Source organism: Bufo gargarizans, chromosome 9, assembly GCF_014858855.1.
Source record: "Bufo gargarizans isolate SCDJY-AF-19 chromosome 9, ASM1485885v1, whole genome shotgun sequence".
Classification (NCBI taxonomy): Eukaryota; Metazoa; Chordata; class Amphibia; order Anura; family Bufonidae; genus Bufo; species Bufo gargarizans.
Window position 1 is genome coordinate 193,173,148 of NC_058088.1, and position 23,204 is coordinate 193,196,351.

Consider the following 23,204-nt stretch of genomic DNA (forward strand, 5'->3'; position numbering starts at 1 on the left):
TTTTGCCCAGAGCATCCCTTTAAGAACATTTCCCATCATTCTGTTCAGCCGCCACCAGGTGTTTTTAGGTCAGAGGGTGCGGCCATATGGGATTACAGCGCTATACAGTTATGATACGGCGTAGGTGAGCACCGCGGGCAGGCCGCCGCTTGTTCTCCATAATAAATCTCAGACATAATTGCAGAAGTGATCCTCCGGTATTTCCGAAGCTGCTACACTTGACAACCGCGATGGATTTTCTGACGAGTCATTTCCCTAATTAACCAGTTTCACTCTTTTCTGAAGTGACGGGGGGGGGAAGCGCCACTCACTCCTTCATACCCATCTCAGGTTGTGTCATCGGACTCGGGGGAGGGGTAAAAATGGCCGCCAGTCACCAGTCCTTATCTTGTGTTTTTTATTTATTTTTCTCGGACAGGTTTATCACTGGAGGTTTCTGACTCCTTGTCCCCGGAGCCTTTACTTTCCACAGTAAACAGCGCTCGTCCCGGGGGACGTCTGTCTAAAAAGAGAGCGATTCACGTCTCTCAGGAGAATCAATATGTCCCTCACAACTGACTTTCTATTGTATGGGCTGCGGGGAGGGGGCAGCGAAGTTGAGGTCGTGCTCCACTGAAAGACTAATTGCTATCTATTAGCAATAACAAGATGGCCGCTAATTTGGTGCAGGGGAAAAATGTCCCTTTTTAAGTAATAATAATATACACCGCTAAAATAATTTAAAAAAAAGTTACAAAAGATATTTTCAGAAGCTGGATGACTGCCAGTATGGCTACCGGTACGGGTCAGATCTGAAAGATGGGCAGACTGGTGACCGCTGGCGGCCATGTTGGTAGCTCAGACTCTGCAGTAACTGGTACATCTAAGCCACGTGGACCCAAGGACTTCGATTTTATGCTTATTTTTTTTTTTATTTAGTTTATTTTGGGGCATCATTTTTGAAAAAGTGTTCATTGAACTTTAAAGGGAACCTGTCACCGGGATTTTGTGCATAGAGCTGAGGACATGGCCGCTAGCACATTCACAATACCCAGTCCCCATAGCTCTGTGTGCTTTTATTGTGTGAAAAAAACTATTTGATACATATGCAAAATACCCTGAGGTGAGTCCTGTCCCTGACTCATCTCAAGTACAGGACTCATCTCAGGTTAATTTGCATATGGATCAAATCGGGTTTTTTAAACAATAAAAGCACACAGAGCTATGGGGACTGGATATTGCGGATGTGCTAGCGGCCATCTAGCAACCCATGGCCTCAGCTCTATACACAAAATACCGGTGACAGGTTCCCTTTAAGTTCATAGAAATCCAAACAAAAACTCAGATGTTATGATTGTAACCCCAGATTTACTGGTTACAAAAATCAACAAAACGCTAAATTCCAGGCATTTTTTTCCCTTTTTTTTTATATTTGTAGTGTTTGCATTTTTTATTTTAGAATTTCTCCCCAAATGATTATATTTTATATTATTATACCTGCAGAAGAACGCGGCTTCGCATGGGTATATTTCATCTATTTTATTCAATGTTTCTGTGTGTCGTTAAAAAATATCCACAGTATCCCCCATAACTGTGACCTCTACAGCACCCTGCCTCCTTAACTGTGACCTCTACAGCACCTCACTCCTTAACAGTGACCCCCCGCACAGTGCTCCTGCCTCCTTAACTGTGACCTCTACAGCACCTCACTCCTTAACAGTGACCCCCCGCACAGTGCTCCTGCCTCCTTACAATGGGACGCCTACAGCAGCCCGTCCCCTTAACTTTGAGTTACAGCACCCCGCCTCCTTAACACTGACTCCCCCCCCGCAGAGTGCTCCTGCCTCCTTAACAGTGACCTTTACAGCACCTCACTCCTTAACACTGACCCCCCTGCCTCCTTACAATGGGACGCCTACAGCAGCCCGTCCCCTTAACTTTGAGTTTCAGCAGCCCACCCCTTTAACAGTGAGTTTCACAGTACCTCACTCCCTTGACATTGACCTTCTCAGGCGCACCCCCTTTAAACAGTGACCTTCATAGTGCCCGCCCCTTTAACAGTGACCGCCACAGTGCCCGCCCCTTTAACAGTGACCTCCACAGTGCCCGCCCCTTTAACAGTGACCTCCACAGTGCCCGCCCCTTTAACAGTGACCTCCACAGTGCTCGCCCCTTTAACAGTGACCTCCACAGGGCCCTGCCCCTTTAAGCCTCAGCAATTTTAATAATGATAGGCTATGGTGTTGCGCTGCGACTGCGACATGACAGTCGCAAAAAAATCCATCAAAGATGGATGCATGTAGCAGCGTAGTTGTGCCTTATGTGTCGTGCGACTTGGGTTGGCTGGGTTGTTATGGAAACCTGGAGTAAAGCTGTGTGTGTGGAGACTAAGGGCCTGTGAGCTTCTATTGGATGAGAAGGGACATGTGACGACCGTGTGTATGGCAGGTGGGATATGAAGAGAAAGACTTGCAGGCTTGTATTGGCTAATTTTTGGGGAATATATCATGAACGGTACGTCCTAGAGAGCTCAGACCTGGTCTAAAACCTTCCCGGACACCTGATGTACCTCTGTGCCAAATTTGGTGAAGATCGGTCCAGTCATTTGGTCGCACATAAAGAACAGACAGACAAACTCCCTGTGTACCGGCATGTCACCTCCACAGTATTCTTTCCCAGATAGTAAGTGATATGTCACCAAGTTTAGTAGAAATCGATCGATGAGTATTTGAGTTACAGAACAAAATGTGTGCAGCAAAAACAGAGCAAACAGACTCCATGCAGCTGCTGTGCAGGGGCGGAGGACCCCCACAGGATTTCTTTCCAGGTAGCAAAGGATGTGTATACCAAGTGTCGTTACAATCGATGGTTGTGTTTTTGAGTGATCGCGGAACACACACATATATATACACACACACACATATATACACACACACACACACACACACACATATATATATAAATATTATTACATTGTGTTAGTCTGTAATTTTTATTTTATTTTATTTTTTTATATTTCTTGTTTTCATGAGGAGTCCCTCTAGTTTTTTTTTCTGGCTGCAAAATAGGACATTCCCCCCCCCCCCCTCCTTTCCCGAAACCCCCGGTGAATGTTGCTATGGTAACACATTTTAGGGACATTGTCAAGTGAACCGGATACAGCCTGGATTGTGCTGGATCCATAGGGAAACAGTACATTCCTGCACATGCGTCTCCCCCCACCATCAGCCATATACCGCACTGTAGTGCACAGTACTGTCCTCAGGACACCGTCTACAGGTAGAAATGAGATGCGCCGATGATTTTGGGCATGCCCTATCCAGGAATCTGGAAGTCAATTCTGTCACGGAAACCCCGTCCTAATTTATTTGCAAATCATCGCATCCAGAAATTAATACTATAAATAGGGTTTTAGGTAAGAGTCGTTTGCATATGCAAACTAGATTATGTAACGCGCCCTATTTACCTTAGTTATTTACATATATACCATTCAGAACTGAGGTTAGCTTGACCTCTAGCAGTTTGGGATTGCTCTGAGGCACCGAGAACCTCATACCTCATTACAGTATGCAGACGAGGAGTCTGTCTTTTTATTCCCGAACAGATTCCTATTATCGGCCGCCCCTTCTTTAGTAGATGGTACATTTTGTATGATGGAGGGGAGGCCTGTGTTCAGCGGCGGTCCATCCATCCGTGTAATTCGGAGTCCCTCTTTCTGTGAGAGGTCATCTGCATCTGGGCGACGCATTGTCCCCGGCCACTGACTCCAGGCAAACAGCTTTTGTATCAGGCAAATAGAGAGAAGAGGCCAAGATCCCCCCCCCCCCCCCCCCCAGCCCAATCTATTGACTCAAAAGGCCTTCAAAAACTCTCCTCTCTGCCCTGACACTGAGCGAATTACATCTGCTTCGAGTATTTAGTGGGTCGAATTAACTCCGCATGTGACAGACCCGGAGGCCTAACATAAGATCGGGGAAAGCTGGGTGCTGTAGTGGCGGACATATTGGTTGTCACCCAGCTTTCCCAGACTCAGGGAGTGGCACAGCAATAAGGTAAAGGAGGGTTTGCAGATCAGCTGGCAGCCATATTGGTCGGCAACAGATATAAAATTGCAGAATTTCTATAAAAAAATAAAGTAAATACAGACTTCAATGTGAGTTTAAGTAAAAACTAGCAAATTTATTTATCTTTTTTGCATTTTTGTATTATATCTCTTTACTTTTTTGACATTCAGTTGTAACAATTTGTAAACATTTTGTAATATTTAGAATTATCTAATATTTTTTTTTCTTTTGTGTCAGGATGCCAACCTCCGCACCGCGCCCTGGACAGGTTTATTTCACGGCGTGGTATTTATAGTAAGCGTCAGGAATGATATTATATAAGGGGAAATGATAGGTTATGATGGCGTGCGGAAATGTCAGAGAAGTGTTATTCCGTCCGCATTCGTGACCTTTTATATTCGGGACGCTGGGTGACATCCGCCATGTTTAATTGCGGCCTGGTTGTAGATTTCTGCTGATGATAGATTTTATGGCTTTCGTCACTGTAGACAGTCCATTTTATTATAACCCAGTCACCTCCAGAGCTGCATTCATAATTCTGCCGGTCCTCTGTTGGAAACCGACCATCTGCACTTTGTGTGACGCTTCTGAACGCCCACAACACGCTGCTTCCTGGAATCGTAGATGCAGCTTTGGATGTGACTGGAGACACGAGGAATTGGTGGCTAATACGTTATGAAACTGAGAGGCCTGGCGTGTACAAATCAGCCCCGAGCCCCCTTGGATTATATTCGGTGTTGTGCGCGGCGGGGGTCATTAAGATGTGCTTTTCTGTTGAATTTTCAAGAAACAATGCCTCGCCTTTTCAGCTTCCCAAATCGGAACAGTCTGTCTCCTGCTGGAGCTAAGCGGTTTAGAGGCCTAATCTGCTGCTGAGCTCCTGGCCGCCTCTGGTGGTGTCACAAGACCCCGTGGCGGATGACGAGCCGCGCTCACCCTCTGCACGCAAAGTGCCGCCGCGTCTGTATATTGGAGCTACAGCGCTTGGGTTTTCTTATGATGTCATGGGATCTGATCAGATAAATGCAGTTTACATTTTTTTTATATTTTATTTTTTTAACATTTATTTTTCTTTAACTTTTTTTTCCTTTTTTTGAATTTTCAACTTTTATTTTTCCTTTTTTTTTTTTTTTTACTTTTTTTAAAATAAATTATTTGAATCTTTCATATTTTTTTTTTTTTTTTTACTTGTATAGAATATTTTCTGTGTTTGTTTTATACATAGTCTCCATGATCACTCTTCCGCCACCACCTCCATATAATGTGACCTGGCCGCAGTGACAACCAGGGCTGCAGGCCGTGTTTTGTTTCGTACCGTCACTATGTGTCCTGCTATTGTTACTGTATGACTAATACTTGGGTAACTTTACCACAATAGTACATGATCCTTTCGCCATTCACGTTTTGCTGCTGCTTCTTGTCTTGGTGACATCTCTGCTTTTGTTTTGTTGTCTTTTTTAATAAAGGGAAGTAGAGAGGAGCGATATCCTCAGTATGGGAGCCTCCACTAGGCTGGAAGAGAAACTTAAGACTATCCCTATGCGTTCTAGGGACAATCCCTAAAACTTTCAGTGGACACCATGTAATACTTCATTTCTCCTGTGGTGGCGCTGTAGGGAGGATGAACACTTACTGCCGGGTTCCACCACAGCTGTTCTCTTTGATCCGTTTATTTTCAGGGGACCTACAGGATAGGTGATAAGTGTCTGATCGATGAGGATCTGACCTCTGGGACCACCACCGCCACTTCTCTGCATGTCCACGGACGCCCTCCATGCCCCCTTCCCCATCATCACTTGCTTCCCCCTTGGAGTTTCCTTCAGACTCATTAACAATTTAGTATAAAAATAAGAAGTAAAAAGAGGAAGTGAACGTTACAAAACAGGGTATAAATATAAACCACAACAGCAGCCATGTGACCACCCCAAAAATAATCTACAATAGAATCCATCTCTGGAAAAGCTGGGTGACAACCAATATGGCCGCCACATCACCCAGGCTCTTATACATCTGTCCACTCTATTCGCACGTTTCACATCGCTGTATAATCAGGGAGACTTGCCTTCGGGAGTCCAGGAAAGCTGGGTGACTACTCATTTTGCAGATGCAATGGAGGCCGTATTGGTTGTCGCCCACTAGCAGAGGTTACCAGTAAGTGTCTTATTTTATGTTAAAAAAAAAATATTAACCCTTGCTAAGCCGGCTCTGTGTGTCTCGTCTGCCCGATTTGTTTATTACCCAGCATGCCTTAGACTATCGGTTCTTATGAAATGAAGGGATCAGATTTGCATCGAAGAGCCGCCAGCTGCCTGACCTGGCATGAACTCCGCAGGGTATATAGATCCACCCTTGTGATGCCTGGGTACAACCTGCAGATTTACTTTACTGTCCCTTTAAGGCTGGGCAGATCAGGATGGCTCAGTGGTTAGGAGCAATGCCTCGTACCTCTGCTGCATATGATGCCTCCTGTGAGGTGTTATCACATGTGGTTCCTTCAGCCCGTGTGATTCTTCACCCGTCAGCCCACTAGTCATAGCACCCTGCACTTGTGGTTAGATTGCAAGCTCCTCTGTACACAGAATTGTACGCACTTCTGAAGGTGCAGCAGCTTGACGTGTATAGGAAAGTGCAATGCAGAGGAAATTACTGTGAAACAGTGTATCTAAGCCGATCCTGTGTGATGGAGTTGCTGTATCTAATCCTATCCTCTGTGATATTGTCTGCTGAGCTGTGTGTCTAATCCTATCCTGTGTGATACTGTCTGCTGAGCTGTGTATCTAATCCTATCCTGTGTGATACTGCCTGCTGAGCTGTGTATCTAATCCTATCCTGTGTGATACTGCCTGCTGAGCTGTGTATCTAATCCTATCCTGTGTGATACTGTCTGCTGAGCTGTGTATCTAATCCTGTGTGATACTGCCTGCTGAGCTGTGTATCTAATCCTATCCTGTGCGATACGGTCTGCTGAGCTTTGTATCTAATCCTATCCTGTGCGATACTGTCTGCTGAGCTGTGTATCTAATCCTATCCTGTGATACTGTCTGCTGAGCTGTGTATCTAATCCTATCCTGTGTGATACTGCCTGCTGAGCTGTGTATCTAATCCTACCCTGTGTGATACTGTCTGCTGAGCTGTGTATCTAATCCTATCCTGTGTGATACTGTCTGCTGAGCTGTGTATCTAATCCTCTCCTGTGTGATACTGTCTGCTGAGCTGTGTATCTAATCCTATCCTGTGTGATACTGTCTGCTGAGCTGTGTATCTAATCCTATCCTGTGTGATACTGTCTGCTGAGCTGTGTATCTAATCCTATCGTGAGAGATACATCAGCACAGTCAACTGTATTAAAGCCAATGATACAGCCTCCAAAAAGCACACTGTACTACACCCCCCATCATTCTACAATGGTCAGCCGGTCTTCCAAGATCTGAGTATGAGGAAGGAAGATGAATGAAATTTTGGGTATTTTTCTTTATGTACATAAAACCATAAGTGACTGCAAAGTATGAGGAAGGAAAGCAGCGGGAGGTTAACTCTTTGTGTGATACTGTCTGCTGAGCTGTGTATCTAATCCTACCCTGTGTGATACTGTCTGCTGTGCTGTGTATCTAATCCTACCCTGTGTGATACTGTCTGCTGAGCTGTGTATCTAATCCTATCCTGTGTGATACTGTCTGCTGAGCTGTGTATCTAATCCTATCCTGTGTGATACTGTCTGCTGAGCTGTGTATCTAATCCTATCCTGTGTGATACTGTCTGCTGAGCTGTGTATCTAATCCTGTCCTGTGTGATACTGTCTGCTGAGCTGTGTATCTAATCCTATCCTGTGTGATACTGTCTGCTGAGCTGTGTATCTAATCCTATCCTGTGTGATACTGCCTGCTGAGCTGTGTATCTAATCCTATCCTGTGCGATACTGTCTGCTGAGCTGCGTATCTAATCCTATCCTGTGTGATACTGCCTGCTGAGCTGTGTATCTAATCCTATCCTGTGTGATACTGTCTGCTGAGCTGTGTATCTAATCCTACCCTGTGTGATACTGTCTGCTGTGCTGTGTATCTAATCCTACCCTGTGTGAAACTGTCTGCTGTGCTGTGTATCTAATCCTACCCTGTGTGATACTGTCTGCTGAGCTGTGTATCTAATCCCACCATGTGTGATACTGTCTGCTGAGCGGTGTATCTAATCCTACCCTGTGTGATGCTGAGCTGTGTATCTAATCCTACCCTGTGTGATACTTCCGCACGTATCCCTCGGACAGGCGGCTGGAGCGCTGTGTGCACTGAGCCTTATCCTACTCTCATCGTTCACGGTCTGGCACCGATGGCCTCTGACGAGGTCACTTCAGAAGTGGTAAAGTGTGACCGCCATGTTTACCTTCTCAATCTTGTTACGAGAACATTCCAAACAATCAACTTGAGATTTTCTGCGACCCGTCAAGAGGTGACGACTGCCACTCTTGCCCCAGGAGCTTACACTCATTGCCCTGGTCAGCTGCATTACTATGGTGTATTCTCCCAGTACTAGTCTAAGCATCTCTTGCCCCAGAAGCTTACGCTCATTGCCCTGGTCATATGCATTACTAGGGTGTCCTCGCCTAGAACTGGTCTAGGCATCTCTTGTCCCAGGAGCTGGCACTCTAGCTGTACATGTTGTGATGCTGTGGAGCAGCGGCTCATTTCCAGTGCGTTGGTCGGGGGTGTATTGCGCTGTGGGAGGCGTAGAATTCGATCTCCTACATTTCTTGCTCCGATGGATGGAGAGAAGGACATGTAATCCCGTTACAGGTTTACCCGCTAATCGCATTGTGCTCATTATGTGATTCGCCGTTTCTCGGCCATCTGGTGGTTGGCAGCTGCGACGGGCGCCGTGTGGTGGGTGTCATTATCAGAGAGGCCCCGGATCCGATTACATTACATAGAGGATTTATATGGAAGCCGTCGAGAAAGCCGCTCCAGTGGCAAGAAGCTTTTATGGCAGCGTGTGTATGGTGGGCACCGCCCAATGCTCTGGGACCCTCTGTGCGATGCCATGATCAGCATGGGGGCGCCCAGACCGGGACAATATATTGCTGTAGGATAGCGACCCCCAACTTGTGGCTTTCCGGCTGCTGCAAAACTACAACTCGCAGCATGCAGCGGATCACTAGCACTGCAGCCTGCACCTTATAGAATAATATTGTATGTTAGTGCATGATGGGTGTGATTGTTTGGAATCATGAGACTGGCGCATTAACCCCTTATGTGTCTCGTCCTTACAGAGCTCCGCCCAGGAGATCGGAGAAGAGGTGGATGACGGTGTTATCTACAGCATTTCCCTGCGGAAAGTGCAGCTGCACCACACGGCCAACAAGGGGCAGCGATGGCTGGGGGTGAGCAGGGTCCCGTCCCCCATGGGCACTGCTGAAGGCGGGCTTTCTGGACCCCGGGACACTACGGTGAGGAAGATGGTGGGATGTATCCACCCAGGATGGGGGAGTGGAGCTGTGTACAAATGATGTCTGTAGTCGGGGCAGACGTGGACAGCAAGAATCCATGCATAGGTCTGCCACCCTCACTAATGCCTGGCACTGCCAGCCCAATGCAGACCATTAAAATAGATTTAACACGTTGAAGTGCAGTTCATGCATCTGCATGTGGCCTCTATGTCTTAGTGGTAAGGTGCTGGGCTGAGGTATGGCTTTAAGGGGCTACTCTAGGGGTTGTCATCCATGCTTATGAATTATGGGCTGCCTCTGTTCTTATGATCACCGACAAAATGGCCGCCTCTGCCCCATGTCCTTTCCTAGGCTGTGAAATCTCTGGCTGCCATCTGACTAGAAGCCTCCATGTTCAGACAGAGTTAAACAACATGTGTGTGTTTTTTTTTTTTTTATACCTCTGCTAGACCGACCGCCTCCCTGTCAAGGACGGGGGTGCGGCGGGGATGACGGCGGCCAAGTTGAGGTCAGCCAAGCTTATACGGTAACATGCAGCCAATTGAGAATAGTGACCCGGCCAGTCTCCGCGGGGAATAGTTTAGTTTATAGAAACCCATGAACGGAAGGATAAGTGTGAGACATTACAGAACTCCCCAGTCCTGACATTCCTCTCCTCCTCGGGGACTATATCGCCCAGTCCTCTGCACTTGAAGGAAGGAAAGCCGCAAATAGCTGCTGGCATCCTGTCCTATATCAGGATATTCTTCAAGGCGGCTGCAGAGCGTCAAGGGCGACTTCACACCCTCCTTATACAAGTCCCTAATTATCCGGCTAATGAAATTCGGGACGATAAGGGGGTTCTCCAGTGAACTCTACAACTGCAGCTATGCTTTCTTTAGAGGTTGGAGATCCTAAACTTCACCCCTAACCCCCACCTGACCTGGGGCAAGAAAAGTGAAACCCTGTCAGAGTATTTTACTGCTTTCCCTGACTTCTTGTGTCACCGGAAGATTGACAAGGTGCAGATATTAATGCTTGGGGCCTAGAAGCTAGAAAACCTTCTCGCATGCTCACTCTAAAGTTCGACAACGTGTGTTTTTATTATCTAGTTTGAGAACGAGACGGCCCTGAGCCTGTATGAGACATGCAAGGTGCGGACCATCAAGGCTGGGACCCTGGAGAAGCTGGTGGAATACCTGGTCTCCGCGTTCAAAGGCAACGACTCCACCTACGTCACCATCTTCCTGTGCACCTACCGGGCATTCGCTACCACTAAACAGGTCCTGGACCTGCTGCTGAACAAGTGAGTCTGAAAGACCGACCCTCCTCAGGAATATCCCTTTTAAAGGGGTTCTCCGGGATTTTTTAACTGATGACTAGTGTTGAAGCGAACTTGTGTTTTAAGTTCGGCGTCTAAAGTTCGGGTTATCGAAGAATTGCGTTATGGATTCCGCTACCACTGACCATAACGGAATTTAGAATCCATAACACGATTCTTCGATAACCCGAACTTAAAACACAAGTTTGCTTCAACACTACTGATGACCTATCCTCGGATAGGCCATGTGACCGATGAACGTGACGTCACATGGCCTAGGCAAATCTGGGAGAAGGTGATAGCGCTGCTGCGAGCGGCGGTACAGGAGTGTCGGTACCCAACTGATCAGATACTGATAACCTATCCTTAAACTGATAATGAGCGCTGTAGTCAACCCTGAACACAATAGATCTGCGTCTGACAACTTACCGCGTCCAAGAACCAGTGAACGTCTAATACAGGCATCCTCAACCTGCGGCCCTCCAGCTGTTGTAAAACTACAACTCCCACAATGCCCTGCTGTAGGCTGATACCTGTAGGCTGTTCGGGCATGCTGGGAGTTGTAGTTTTGCAACAGCTGGAGAGCCGCAGTTTGAGGATGCCTGGTCTAATACATCACCCTATATTAAATGAAACGTCTTTTCTCTTTAAGGTTTGGGCGTCTTCACCCTCAGCTCAACGGCGAACACTCCCATAATACCATCGACGATCGGATCGAGCTGAAAAAGTAAGTGTGATCATCCATCTGCTGCTGATAAACCTCGGCAGGACTAATGGCTGCCACCCAGAAATACAAGGTGTTCCTGCCCGAGCAGAGATCAGACTCATTCACAGATACTGCAGATGACCATATAGTAGCAGCGGGTGTTTTATCACTGACGCCTTATGTGCAGATGGAATTTTTATAATGACCCGATATGTGTGGAGGCCATTTTGATAACCTCAAAGGCACACACTACCTCTGCAAGCAGTCTGGCCTCTCAGAGCTGTGCAGGCAAATGCAATCTGTTGCTCCCTGCCGTCCGTCCTATTAGTCTGGAGACCCATTGATTATACTGTAGCCCGGGTGAATACAGTCTATTGCACCCTGTTATCAGCCACATCAGTCCTGAGAAAGAGTGACTGTAGTGTCCTTCTGTAAGAGGAGTGACGAGAAGAGCAGAAACCTCCCCATAATCGTCACCATGTCACATTTCTCCAGTGCTGAGACCTACCACGGACATGTACTCGGAAAGTCTTTAGACCCTTTCACTTTTTTCTTTTTAATTTCAGAACAGGGCAGCGACATGTGAAAAAAATTCCAGTTTTGCACTTAATGCTCCATAATGATAAATTAAAAATAGATTGTTAGAAATCTTTACTAAAATCTCACATTGACATAAGTCTTCAGCCCCTTTGGCAGTGATTCCAGCCTCCAGTGAGATGATGCCACAAGGTTTACACCTAGATTTGGGGGTTCTCTGCCATTCTTCTCTGCAGATCCTCTCCAACTCTGTCAGGTTGGACGGGGGCTGTCAGTGGACAGCCGTCTTCAGGTCTCTCCAAAGATTTTCCATTGGATTCAGGGTTCTCGTTAAGAATGTCTCTGTCTCTGTACTTCATTCAGCTTTCCCTCCTCCCTGACCAGTCTCTCTGCCCCCGCCGCCCCATCATGATGCTGCCACCACCATGCTTCACTGTAGGGATGGTATTGGGCAGTGATGAGCGGCGCCTGGTTCCTCCGGACATGATGCTGCCACCACCATGCTTCAATGTAGGGTTGATATTGGGCAGTGATGAGCGGCGCCTGGTTCCTCCAGACATGACACTTAGAATTGTGGTCAGAAAGTTCAATCTTGGGTTCATCAGCTAAGAGAATCTTGTTTCTCACAATCTGAGGTCCTTTCGGGTCTTTTTTTTTTGTTACAAACCCCAGGCGGCTTTCATGTGTCCTTTACTGAGGAGAGGCTTCTTTCCGGCCACCTTGCCATAAAGCCCACATTGGTGGAGGCTGCAGTGATGGTCGACCATCTGCACACAGGATCTTTTGGAGCTCAGCCAGAGGGACCATTGGGTTCTCAGTCACCTCCCTTAGCAAGGCATTTCTCCCCCAATCACTTAGGTAGGTCGGCAGCTCTAGGAAGAGTCCTGGTTGTTCAAAAACTTCTCCCATGTAAGAATATTGGAGGCCACTGTGCTCTCGGGAACTGTCAGTGCAGCAGAAATGTTTTTGTCCCCTTCTCCAGATCTGAGCCTCCACAAAGTCCTGTCTCTGAGCTCTACAGGCAGTTCTCTCCTCCTCATGCCTCTGTTCCTGCTCCGATCTGCATTGTCAGATGTGAGCTCTTGTATAGACAGGGCTGTGCCCTTCCGAATTGTACCCAATCCACTGAGTGACTCTAATGAAGGTGAAGAAACGTCTCAGAGATAATCAAGAGAAATTGGAGGCCCCAGAGCTAAATGTCACAAAGGGGCTGAATACTTATGTCCGGGGCAAATTATTATCTTTCCTTTTTATTTGCAAAAACTTGTGAAATTCTGTTTTCACTTTCTCATTATGGGGTGTTGAGTGCAGAATTTATATTTATTTTGGCACAAGGAGCAACATAGCAAAATGTGAAAATATCTTTCCAAATGCTCTGTGCATCCATAAGCATGACCTGAAGATGCTGATTTAAGGTGTACCGGCCCTTTAATAAAAGTCTGTGTCACATTTGATTAGCTCAGCACAATTATAAGCTTCTTATTGTAGAAGTCATGTTGCAAAATGCCGGGACTTTCCAGCCTGGAAACAAACAAAAGCCTTTCCCTTCTGTGTCCACAAAATCCTGTTCTGTAAGATGAAAGAGTAGAAGGAGGAGACGTGAATCCAGACCGTGCCCTGGAGGGCATGCAGGTTTACCACATAATCCCGTCTGGAAGATATATATATAGTGCAGCAATCCCTCATGTAATGACAGCACAATGCCGACGGTGTTTTGACCCACAGAGCTAACACTCTACAGAAGACCAGAGAATGTTAACAAAGCATGTCTCCTCTTTTCAGCACCATCTCCTCCATCCTGGGAGCCTGGCTGGATCAGTATTCAGAGGATTTTCGACAAGCACCAGATTACGTGTGTCTGAAGCAGCTCATCGCATACGTACGGCACAACATCCCGGGCTCAGACCTGGAGCGCAGAGCTCGCAATCTACTGTCACAGTTCCAGCGGCAGCAGATCAGCGAGTTGGATCAGTATGGTAAGTTAGGAAGGTGACAACCTTAGAAATGGCCGCCTCTGTTCGCACAAAGGCCTGCCCCTGACAGCATTGTGTTTTACAGTTGTGGACCACACAAGCTGCACCTTCCGCCTGGTGGAGGAGAGCGCCCTCCTGGAGGGGAAACCGGACTTCCTGTCATTCCAGCAGGAGATGGTGGCAGAACAGTTTACAGTCATGGATGCTGTGAGTACCCGCATTCTTTGCTTCGGGTGTCCTCTATTATATATGAACCATATCTGCATCTTGCTATATGTTTGCTCAGGTTATAATATAGCTATTTGCCAGAGGGATCGGACTCCCATTTGTCTGATACAGAAGTCCAAATCCCCTGTATGATATGGTAAAATTCAGCGACCCGCAGCCACCACTAGGGGGAGCTCACTGCATACTGATTATCCATTGATCTCAGTAATAATGCAGTATGCAGTGGACTCCCCCTAGTGGTGGCTGCAGTTACAATTTTACTGTCAGTGCTGGGGTTTTGGAGCTCTGCTTCAGAAAAATTGAGCTTTTAAATTGACATTGACTATAAAAGCCATATGTACTTTATCCGGCTGAAGCATACAGCTGAACGCTCTTTTTGTCCGTCATAGGACCTCTTTAAGAAAGTGGTGCCATATCACTGCCTGGGTTGTATCTGGTCCCAAAGGGACAAGAAGGGCAAGGAGCACCTGGCACCTACAATCCGCGCCACCGTCTCTCAGTTCAATAGCGTCACCAACTGCGTCATATCCACGTGCCTGAGCGACCGGTCACTGAAGCCCCAGCAGAGAGCCAAGGTGGTGGAGCGCTGGATAGACGTGGCCAGGGTAAGTGCTCTAGGTTTCCTCGCCACATGCATTTTATCTTGAAACGTTTGCTCGGGGCCCTTTAAATAGTCTTCTGCCCTGTACCCTCTGTCCGTAGGAATGTCGCATCCTGAAGAACTTCTCTTCTCTCCGTGCCATTCTGTCTGCGCTCCAGTGTAACGCCATCCACAGGCTAAAGAAAACGTGGGATGAGGTGTCACGGTGAGTACACCCCAGAGGCGGTCGCGGCCTGCTGGGAGTTGTAGTTATGCATCAGGTTAGAGGCCACTGTTTGGCGCTGTGCATTATAAAATAATCTCTTTATTTCAGGGAGAGCCTCAGGACGTTCACAGAACTCTCCGAAATCTTCTCTGATGAGAACAACCACTCGTTAAGCCGGGAGCTGCTGATTAAGGTGAGGAAAGGGGCTGTGCAGGATGGGGAAAAACTTGATGTGTTCTACTAAAAACAGCTCCACCCTTGTCCATAGGTTGTCTGGGGTATTGCAGCTTACTTCAATTGATGTGAATAGAGCGGAGATGCAATACCACACATAAGAGTGACACTTTTTTTGGAAGAAGGCAGCCATTTTTCTCCATTTCTATACACTTCTCCCCCGGACAGGTCACATGCTGTGTTAAATGGACAGGGCAGCAGTTGTTTATGCTCTCCCTTTAAGCATGTTTTTAGTGTATTGCGGTATTTCTGCACACGTCATATGTGTGGGGCTCCCCTGATATGATTCATGTGTGCGTGCCAGACACGGCTGCTGTTATCAACGAGGAAACCCTCAGCTCACGCCCTTACACATCAGGCCAAGTGCACGTTCATGTGTCAGACTGGGCGTGCTGGGGAGCAGCAGAGATACTCTCCATGTGGAGGCGGAGGGATTCCCTCCTGCACTACAACCCCCATCAACGCCAGCTGAGCCCAAGTGGTGCACCTAGAACATCAGCCAATCGCATTCCTGTGTCTACATTCCCCATAAACCCCATGGCAGCTGCACCTTTATGTCCCTGGTTTGCAGCAGGAGCTTGTAATCCACGGCCTCTCCTATTTCTGGATTGGTCACGAGGATTCCACCTATTATTTCCAAGTGACTTTAACCACAAAACAATTGCTTGCACATAGTTCACATTGCAACTCGCCGATCTGGCGTTCTATCAATGCGCGGGGGGGGGGCTGCTGTGTGATTCAATAGCCTCAGGCTGCCGGCGCCTGCCCTGATGTGGGCGATCTACCAGGAATCCGAAGTGATTTAACACCCACCCTTGTATTGTGAAGAGTTCTTGCCCTCTGCGGGACACGTAACCCTTTGTTAACCTTTTTCAGGAGGGCACTTCCAAATTTGCAACCCTTGATATTAACCCTAAGAGAGCACAGAAGAGACACCAACAGCAAAGAGAAATGGTAAGCGACATGTCGGCATCTATGTACAGACCAATGAGGAGGCGATACGACCAGAAGATGCGCCCCCTAGTGTTGCATTGCAGTAGTGCTAATTAATTATATATATATTATTTTATGCTCTTTGCAGGGCGTCATGCAAGGAACCATTCCTTACCTCGGCACTTTTCTTACTGACCTGGTGATGCTGGACACTGCTATGAAGGACTATTTAGAGGTCAGTATCTTTACATCCTGACTGTCGGGTAATCAGTAGATAATATAAAGATGCACAAAGTGAAAATGCTGCAAGGGTTACTGATTAACCTATTGCTGATTTGTCCATAGGGCGGCCTTATAAACTTTGAGAAGAGACGGAAGGTGAGTGTCTTTTATAATCCTATTATATACTGTCAGTTTTCTACTAAAATTTGTGCCGCTTTTGTTAACGTTTTGCTTCCTTTGGGCTGATTTATTAGAATTTTTTTTATATATTTTGCACTTTTAGGAGTTTGAGGTGATTGCTCAGATAAAGCTTCTGCAGTCGGCTTGTAACAACTACAGTTTTATCCCAGATGAGGCATTTGTGGAGTGGTTTCACAGCGTGGAGCGGCTGACCGAGGCAGAGAGGTGAGGTGACGAGCGGTTTATGGGTGCGGCCCTGCGTGGCGGATGTGCAGGTGGAAAATCTCCAATGTAGATACTAACAGCAAGGTGTGCACTTAACAGGAATTTTACCCTATGGACAAATCAGCTGCACGCAGAACGCGCTTTCACCCTTTGCAATGGAAAGTGATAAATCTGCAGCAATTCTGCATCTAGATCTAAGACCAGTGCATTTGTCCATGGCGCAAAATTGCAGAATGTGCAAATCCATCTTTTGTGGCGACTGTATTATTATCACAACCATCATAAGGCAGTTGCTATTTATGTAATTCTGTAATATGAACATAATTAGTTTAATAATCCGGCGCCTGCTGAGGTCAGATCACAGGAATTTTACAGTAATTGTCCCAGGATTAACTGTATATTTTTCTTGTGCTGCAGCTATAGCCTATCCTGTGAGATCGAACCTTTATCCGAATCTGCGAGCAACACGTTAAAAGCCAAGAAAAACACCGGAATCATCAAACGATGGAGCGAGTGAGTATCCCCAGATTTAAAGGGCCAGAGAGTATCTAACCCTCCAGCCTTTCACTAAGCTTGCATGGTATTTCACTGGAGGGGGGATAAGCAGCTGCCAGACTCTGGCACCACTTCTCTGGCTGCGATGGTCTCCATTAACCCTTCTGTCTCCCGCAGCCGTCAGCCTCCCAGCTCAGAGCCCTGCGCCAGCGTCAGCTCTCACTCCAAGTCCTTCGATCAGCTGAAATGCAGCCCGCACCTTTGCGGAAACGACACCACAGACTCCGTCAGTGTGACATCTGCCGGGTCCAGCAGCTCTGACGTGGAGGAGATAAACATCAGCTTTGTGCCCGAGTCCCCGGATTGTCAGGAGAAGAAGGTACGAGAGGAACAGCCCAAAGATCCGCCGGCACAGGCCACAGAACGCTGTGCTCCCCTGGGGGTCAGTCCCTGCTCTCTGTGTTTTGCTGTGTTGGAAAAGGATTATAGAAAACTTTTGCGTCATTCAGTGTAAGCGGGAAATTACACCCCTAGAGTCAAATGGGCAAGTCCAGTCACAGATGATGTCATCAGTGGTGCAGTAAATACTGTAGATGACAAACAAAATGGCTGCCTCTGTAGGAAGCGTCACTCAAGCTCCTAAACAGAGACGGACTGATGTCCCAGGCTCCAGTACTACTGCATAAGAAGGCAGATTATTTTCCTTCTCCTAGATCTGTAACGATGGCCATATTGGTTTTCACCCAGCTTTCCCAGAAAGACATGTGAGCCAATGCCGAGCAGAGTATTAAGGCCATTAGGGGTTTAGTTTCCTCTTCCTGCTTGTCGTCTACATTTCAATATACCGGATAACGTGACCACAGCTGTACATTATAAGGCTATAAAGGGGCGGTGGGCCGTAATTTATAGCTGGCGGTCCGTTATTCTCTTATAATACACAGGGGCTCTTCACTTGTGTATTATAAAGGTCTGCTTCTTCTCCACCAATATCTGACACTCATTTTTTTGTGCTTGTAGTTCTGGGAGTCGACGTCGCTCTCGTCTCTGGACACGTCCGGCATCGGATCAGGGTCAAGCAGCGCTTCTTCTTCGTCTGTCTCCTCCACACCTGTGTCTGCCTCTCGGACGCACAAGCGCTCCGTCTCCGGGATCTCCAGTTACTCATCTCTGTCTCTTCCTCTCTACAACCAGCAGATAGATGACTGCTGCATCATCCGGGTCAGCCTAGACGTGGACAACGGCAATATGTACAAGAGCATCCTGGTGAGTTATCTCCCCCCCCCCCATGTGCTTCCCAGCGTAGACCTGTCAAACGGCGCCACTCTCGTTCAGAGGCTATGTCTGGTATTGCAGCTCTCAGAAGTGGCGAAGTTCCTGGAAATAAAGCAGAACCTTTATCTAATCTTCTCTCTCTGACCGCCCTGTCCACATTCTCATTTTTCCGCAGGTAACTAGTCAGGACAAGACCCCCATAGTGATCCGCAAAGCAATGGCAAAACACAACCTGGACGGGGAGCGGGCGGAGGACTACGAACTTGTTCAGATCATTTCCGAGGAGAGAGGTAATGGAATTTCTGCAATGGGACAGGAAATGTTTTGCGGTTACAGACCAGCCCGGCCACTTTCTATGAAACTTGTGACAAGTTTCGGGTCTTTAAAGGTAAAGCAGCAAGTATTGTGGGTGCCAGAAAATATGGCTACCACCGCTGCTCACCCAGCTTTCCCAGAGCCTTGAACAGTAATGCAATGATAATAATGATAATCTACAAATATACAAATTCCTCCATTAAGCTGGGTGACTGCCTCGAGGGCAGCTGTAGTTGTCCAAATCGTGAAATCTGGGTGATGGCGTCTATGGGCACAATAACATTTGGAGTTTTTTTTTGTCTTTCCTCAGAATTGAAGATCCCGGATAATGCCAACGTCTTCTACGCCATGAACTCAGGAGCCAACTATGACTTTATACTGAAAAGACGCGGCTTTTCCAAAGGGGTAAAAATCAAGCACGGGTCCAGCTCCACGTTACCCCGCATGAAACAGAAAGGACTCAAGATAGCAAAGGGCATCTTCTGATACCCCAGGTCTGCCCACCGTACCCCAGCCAGAGCTCTGGAGGGATCCAAGGATAGCACTTTCTCCAAGGGGGAGGACGACTATTGCGTCCTATGGAATGAGCCCCTCTCCGGCCTTTTCTTCTGACTTTACAAAACTGGCAACCAAGAGCAGATTTCTGTGTGGAGTTTTTGGGGTCTCCACTGAACGGACTCCAAATAAAAGGCCGACACGAGACAAGTTCAGGGGCAGCCGACGCCATCAGGATCCCAGCATCCGCCTCCATGCCACAGGTGCCTTTAAGGGAAGGGGGTTGAGTAGATAAGAAGACCATGGATTCTGACAGTGCCCAGCCTGTGCCATGCCCAGGGTGCCAGTATTAAATGGAGTCAGCCCAGTCTTGGGTGCGGACAGTTAAGAGACTCGGAAGGCTATGAGAGGCAGACCGGCCCGACACTAGCCATCTAGCCCCTTAAAGGGACCTTAATGTACATACACCCTGTGGATACCATAATTCTGTGCATTTTTCATAAAAAAAAAAAAAAAGCACTTTGTAAAAAGGAAAAAAAAACAAAAAACTTTTTTTTAACCTGTAAAAACCTGGAGACGCCTTTGATGGCCTCTCGTGACCACTGACCGATCCAGCATCTCAAACCGCACCAAAGATCCCGCGCCACAAAAACATCGACCCCCTACGTTTCCACGGGGCGGAAGGCTAGGCTTGAATGGTCTCTCCCGTTTTGCAGGCATCACAGGGTTAAACGGCGCCCCCTCCTCCAAACCTGTACAGTCATTTTTCTCCTGTAAATATTTTCTGTTAAAGAAAAATTTGGGGCCAAGTTAACAATTTCAGCGATTTCAGCTTCCCGGCAGCGACGGTCAGATCTGCGGAGGTTTTTTTATTATTATTATTATTGTAAAAAAAAAATTATTTCTTAGTGTAAAAATCTTTTTATCATATTTTTTTTCCCTATCTGAATATTTATTGACTGTAAATAGACGCTAGAGTGAAATGACGTTATTTTCCATCTTTGTTTGGACGCTTTTTCCGTTCTTGTATATACGGCGTAGAGGCAGAGCCCCGGCTTCGTTTGTTCGCCTGCAGTGAAGGGGTTAATTTTTTTTTTTTAATAGAGTGCTTCGATGCGATTGCAACCAGGTTGTGGCCGACGCTGATTGGGCGATTTCAGCAGTGACGTCATCAGCCCTGTTTCTTTCTCCACTATGGTGGCCGCAGCGCCAGCGTTTACAGGGGAGGCTCCGGCTTCATTGATGGCTCCGGAAAGTGGGTTTTGCTGTTTGCCTGGAGATGAACCGTCTGGTCGTGGATCTTCCCGTCGGACCGGTTCTTGTGCACACATTCCCTGCGGCCTTAGTGCTTTCTCTACACTATTTGCACAATCAGGTCAGATTTCTACATTTTCAGGGTTCTTTCCCCCCCTCTAAATCCAAGATGGCGGCCACAGTCGGTTTGCTGGAGATATATTAGCAGCTCGATGCCATGTTTACTGCCTGTATACCATAACCAAAAGACAAGGCAAGGAGCTCGCCGGATATGCCGCATATCTGACTCCATCACCTTCCTGAACGGAAAAGCCATCATGGAGTCCTGCAGGCGCCGGCGTTATGACTCCCTTGTCGTCGTCCCCGCGCGGTGGCTCTGCTGTGTCGTTTCCTGAAGTTGATGCCTTTTGTATTTTTTCTGGGTTTGCAATGGGTGGGTTTTATAAGCCTGCAGCGAGGAGACTATTCCGACTGACGGTGTAATCTTTCATTCCTACACTGATGTAGCAGAGGTGAATGTGTCACTAATGCTTTTTAAGAACGCGCTCTGTCAGTACTGGTGCATGCTCCCAGGCAGTCCCATGTAACACCAAATGACAAACTCAGCTCTGCTGTATCTGTATGTTGTCATCACTTCTAATGTTCTGACATCTGAAAAGGGGTTTGCCGTAAATAATTGAGGGAACTGCAGATTTCTAATAGACTTCTCACAGCTGGGGGTTCGTAGCAATTTATCCAGTCTAGACCATCCTCAGCAACCCATGAGAAGGGTCTGTCTGTAAACTAGGATGTTCCCATTTTCTGACAAGCAGCAGAGATCTTGAAAATGGTGAGGAACGGAAATGCGTTAGATATACTGCAGAATGAGAAGTTCTGCAACTTTCTGACTTATTTATCACCATGGATTGTTCACTGGAGGTTTCAGCATCACAATTACAGGGCGTGCAGACTTCTGCAACCATTCTTTAATTGCATCTGAAAATCTAGTGTTTTGTGTATACAGCTCTTCTGCAGACCTATGTGTCTCTCTATGGTTACAGACTACAAACCACCCCGGTTTAGTCTGATCCCGCAACCATACTCCCTTCCACCTGTCCCTGACACCGCATGGAGATGCATGGCTCCGCATAGGAGCTGGAAACACATGATTCATTGGAGCAAAAGTCTACATGGTAAAGGGTTTGTCTGTTTATGGCCTATCCTTAGGATAGCCATCATTATCTGATTGGTGGGGGTCCGACGTCCCGGAGCATCACTGCAGCAACCAGCTCAGCCCATTACATGCTGAACGGTGGGACCCTCACCCGTCACATATTGGTGGCCTATCCTTCAGCGGTAGGGGCCTGGACAACCACTTTAAGCTAATAAGAACCTTTCTTCAGATGCAGCGTAACATTAAGTGGAAAACCCCAAAAACTGTCAGTTCTAATTCATCAGTTCACATTCTCCAAATATACTACAATACCCAGAATGCAAAGTTCTCACCGCGCCTTAAAGCCTAATCTTTGCCCCGGACGCTTCCAGTTCTGGGTCATATTTTTTTTCTCTCTGCCACAATTTTAAGGATTCTCACAAGTGCCAATCAATACAGCCGATGGGTTGGTAGCTTATACCTAAAGCCTGCCCTGCCATCTGCATTCTGGGACTTGTAGTTAAAGCTCTGCAGATTAAAGTGCACGACGGATTACACCGACGCCACCTTGTGTTAAAAACTGGTAACGCACCACAAAAGGAAACTCATGTGAATTCCATGTCCACAGATCCGCGTGGAGACACTACAGCGGCGAACCTCGCTCGCTCATTCGTAATTTGCTCTCTCTTTAAAGTGCAATCTTCTTTTGGCCTCTGTGTGTGTGTGACTACATGTGTCTGTGCGACCGCGCCGGCGAGGTGCGAATGTTTACACTTGTAACCCTGTCTCTGACTGTGTCATGTATTTTGTAACTCGGATTAATGAAGGCGACTGTTCTAAAGTGCTCATTGTACACAAGCAATGGAAACGAGTCTTTGCAATAAATTCTGACACTCCAGAACCGAGATTTGTGGTGTCCTCTGTCTAAAAAGAAAATGGCGGCACAAGACACATCTCCGTGCAACGGTTTTCATATTTGGTCAGTAGACTGCGGTAAGTTTGGGAAAAGATGCGGACGTGAGGTCATTATGGAGAGAACCAAGGGAATAACGGAAGTTTACTCTATGGCTGCGCTCACATCCGTAGAAAAGATGATTGATATTAGGGGGAGGGATACACCCATCAGCCGTAACACGACCCTCAACTTCCAATACAAGGGAACGGGGACTAATGCAGTCAGCAGTCATTTGACTTCTATTGGCAAAAATAATAGGAAAAGAAAATAATGTTCTGCTCCCTGCAGTAATACTGATTGGGGGGGTAACACTAGATTAGAGGCCCCAGGACTCATACCTCCTCCTGCAGTATGCCATGGACATACAGGAAAATCAGCACTTAGGCCTCTTGCACACCACAATTTGCTGTCCCCCAATGCACGGGCGGCGGCCGGGACGGATTGAGACCCATTTAACTTGAA

At 47.1% G+C, this 23,204-nt stretch overlaps 1 protein-coding gene across 6 annotated transcripts in view; it reads left to right on the forward strand.

The window, feature by feature from the left end:
• RALGDS (ral guanine nucleotide dissociation stimulator) overlaps positions 1-22,688 on the forward strand; it is a 95,944-nt gene extending 73,256 nt beyond the window's left edge. For 5 of the 6 annotated variants that reach the window (XM_044305214.1, XM_044305213.1, XM_044305212.1 and 2 more), the window contains exons 2-18: positions 9,304-9,480; positions 10,572-10,765; positions 11,433-11,507; positions 13,806-13,999; positions 14,082-14,203; positions 14,614-14,829; positions 14,927-15,030; positions 15,139-15,223; positions 16,141-16,218; positions 16,346-16,432; positions 16,543-16,575; positions 16,703-16,824; positions 17,242-17,337; positions 17,497-17,761; positions 18,337-18,582; positions 18,767-18,881; positions 19,217-22,688. In XM_044305214.1, coding sequence (XP_044161149.1) covers positions 9,304-9,480; positions 10,572-10,765; positions 11,433-11,507; positions 13,806-13,999; positions 14,082-14,203; positions 14,614-14,829; positions 14,927-15,030; positions 15,139-15,223; positions 16,141-16,218; positions 16,346-16,432; positions 16,543-16,575; positions 16,703-16,824; positions 17,242-17,337; positions 17,497-17,761; positions 18,337-18,582; positions 18,767-18,881; positions 19,217-19,392 — 2,385 coding nt within the window. In that variant the 3' untranslated portion in view covers positions 19,393-22,688. The remainder of the gene's footprint in view (positions 1-9,303; positions 9,481-10,571; positions 10,766-11,432; positions 11,508-13,805; positions 14,000-14,081; positions 14,204-14,613; positions 14,830-14,926; positions 15,031-15,138; positions 15,224-16,140; positions 16,219-16,345; positions 16,433-16,542; positions 16,576-16,702; positions 16,825-17,241; positions 17,338-17,496; positions 17,762-18,336; positions 18,583-18,766; positions 18,882-19,216) is intronic. The other variant, XM_044305211.1, reaches the window with a different exon arrangement.
• The last annotated feature ends 516 nt before the right edge of the window (positions 22,689-23,204 follow it).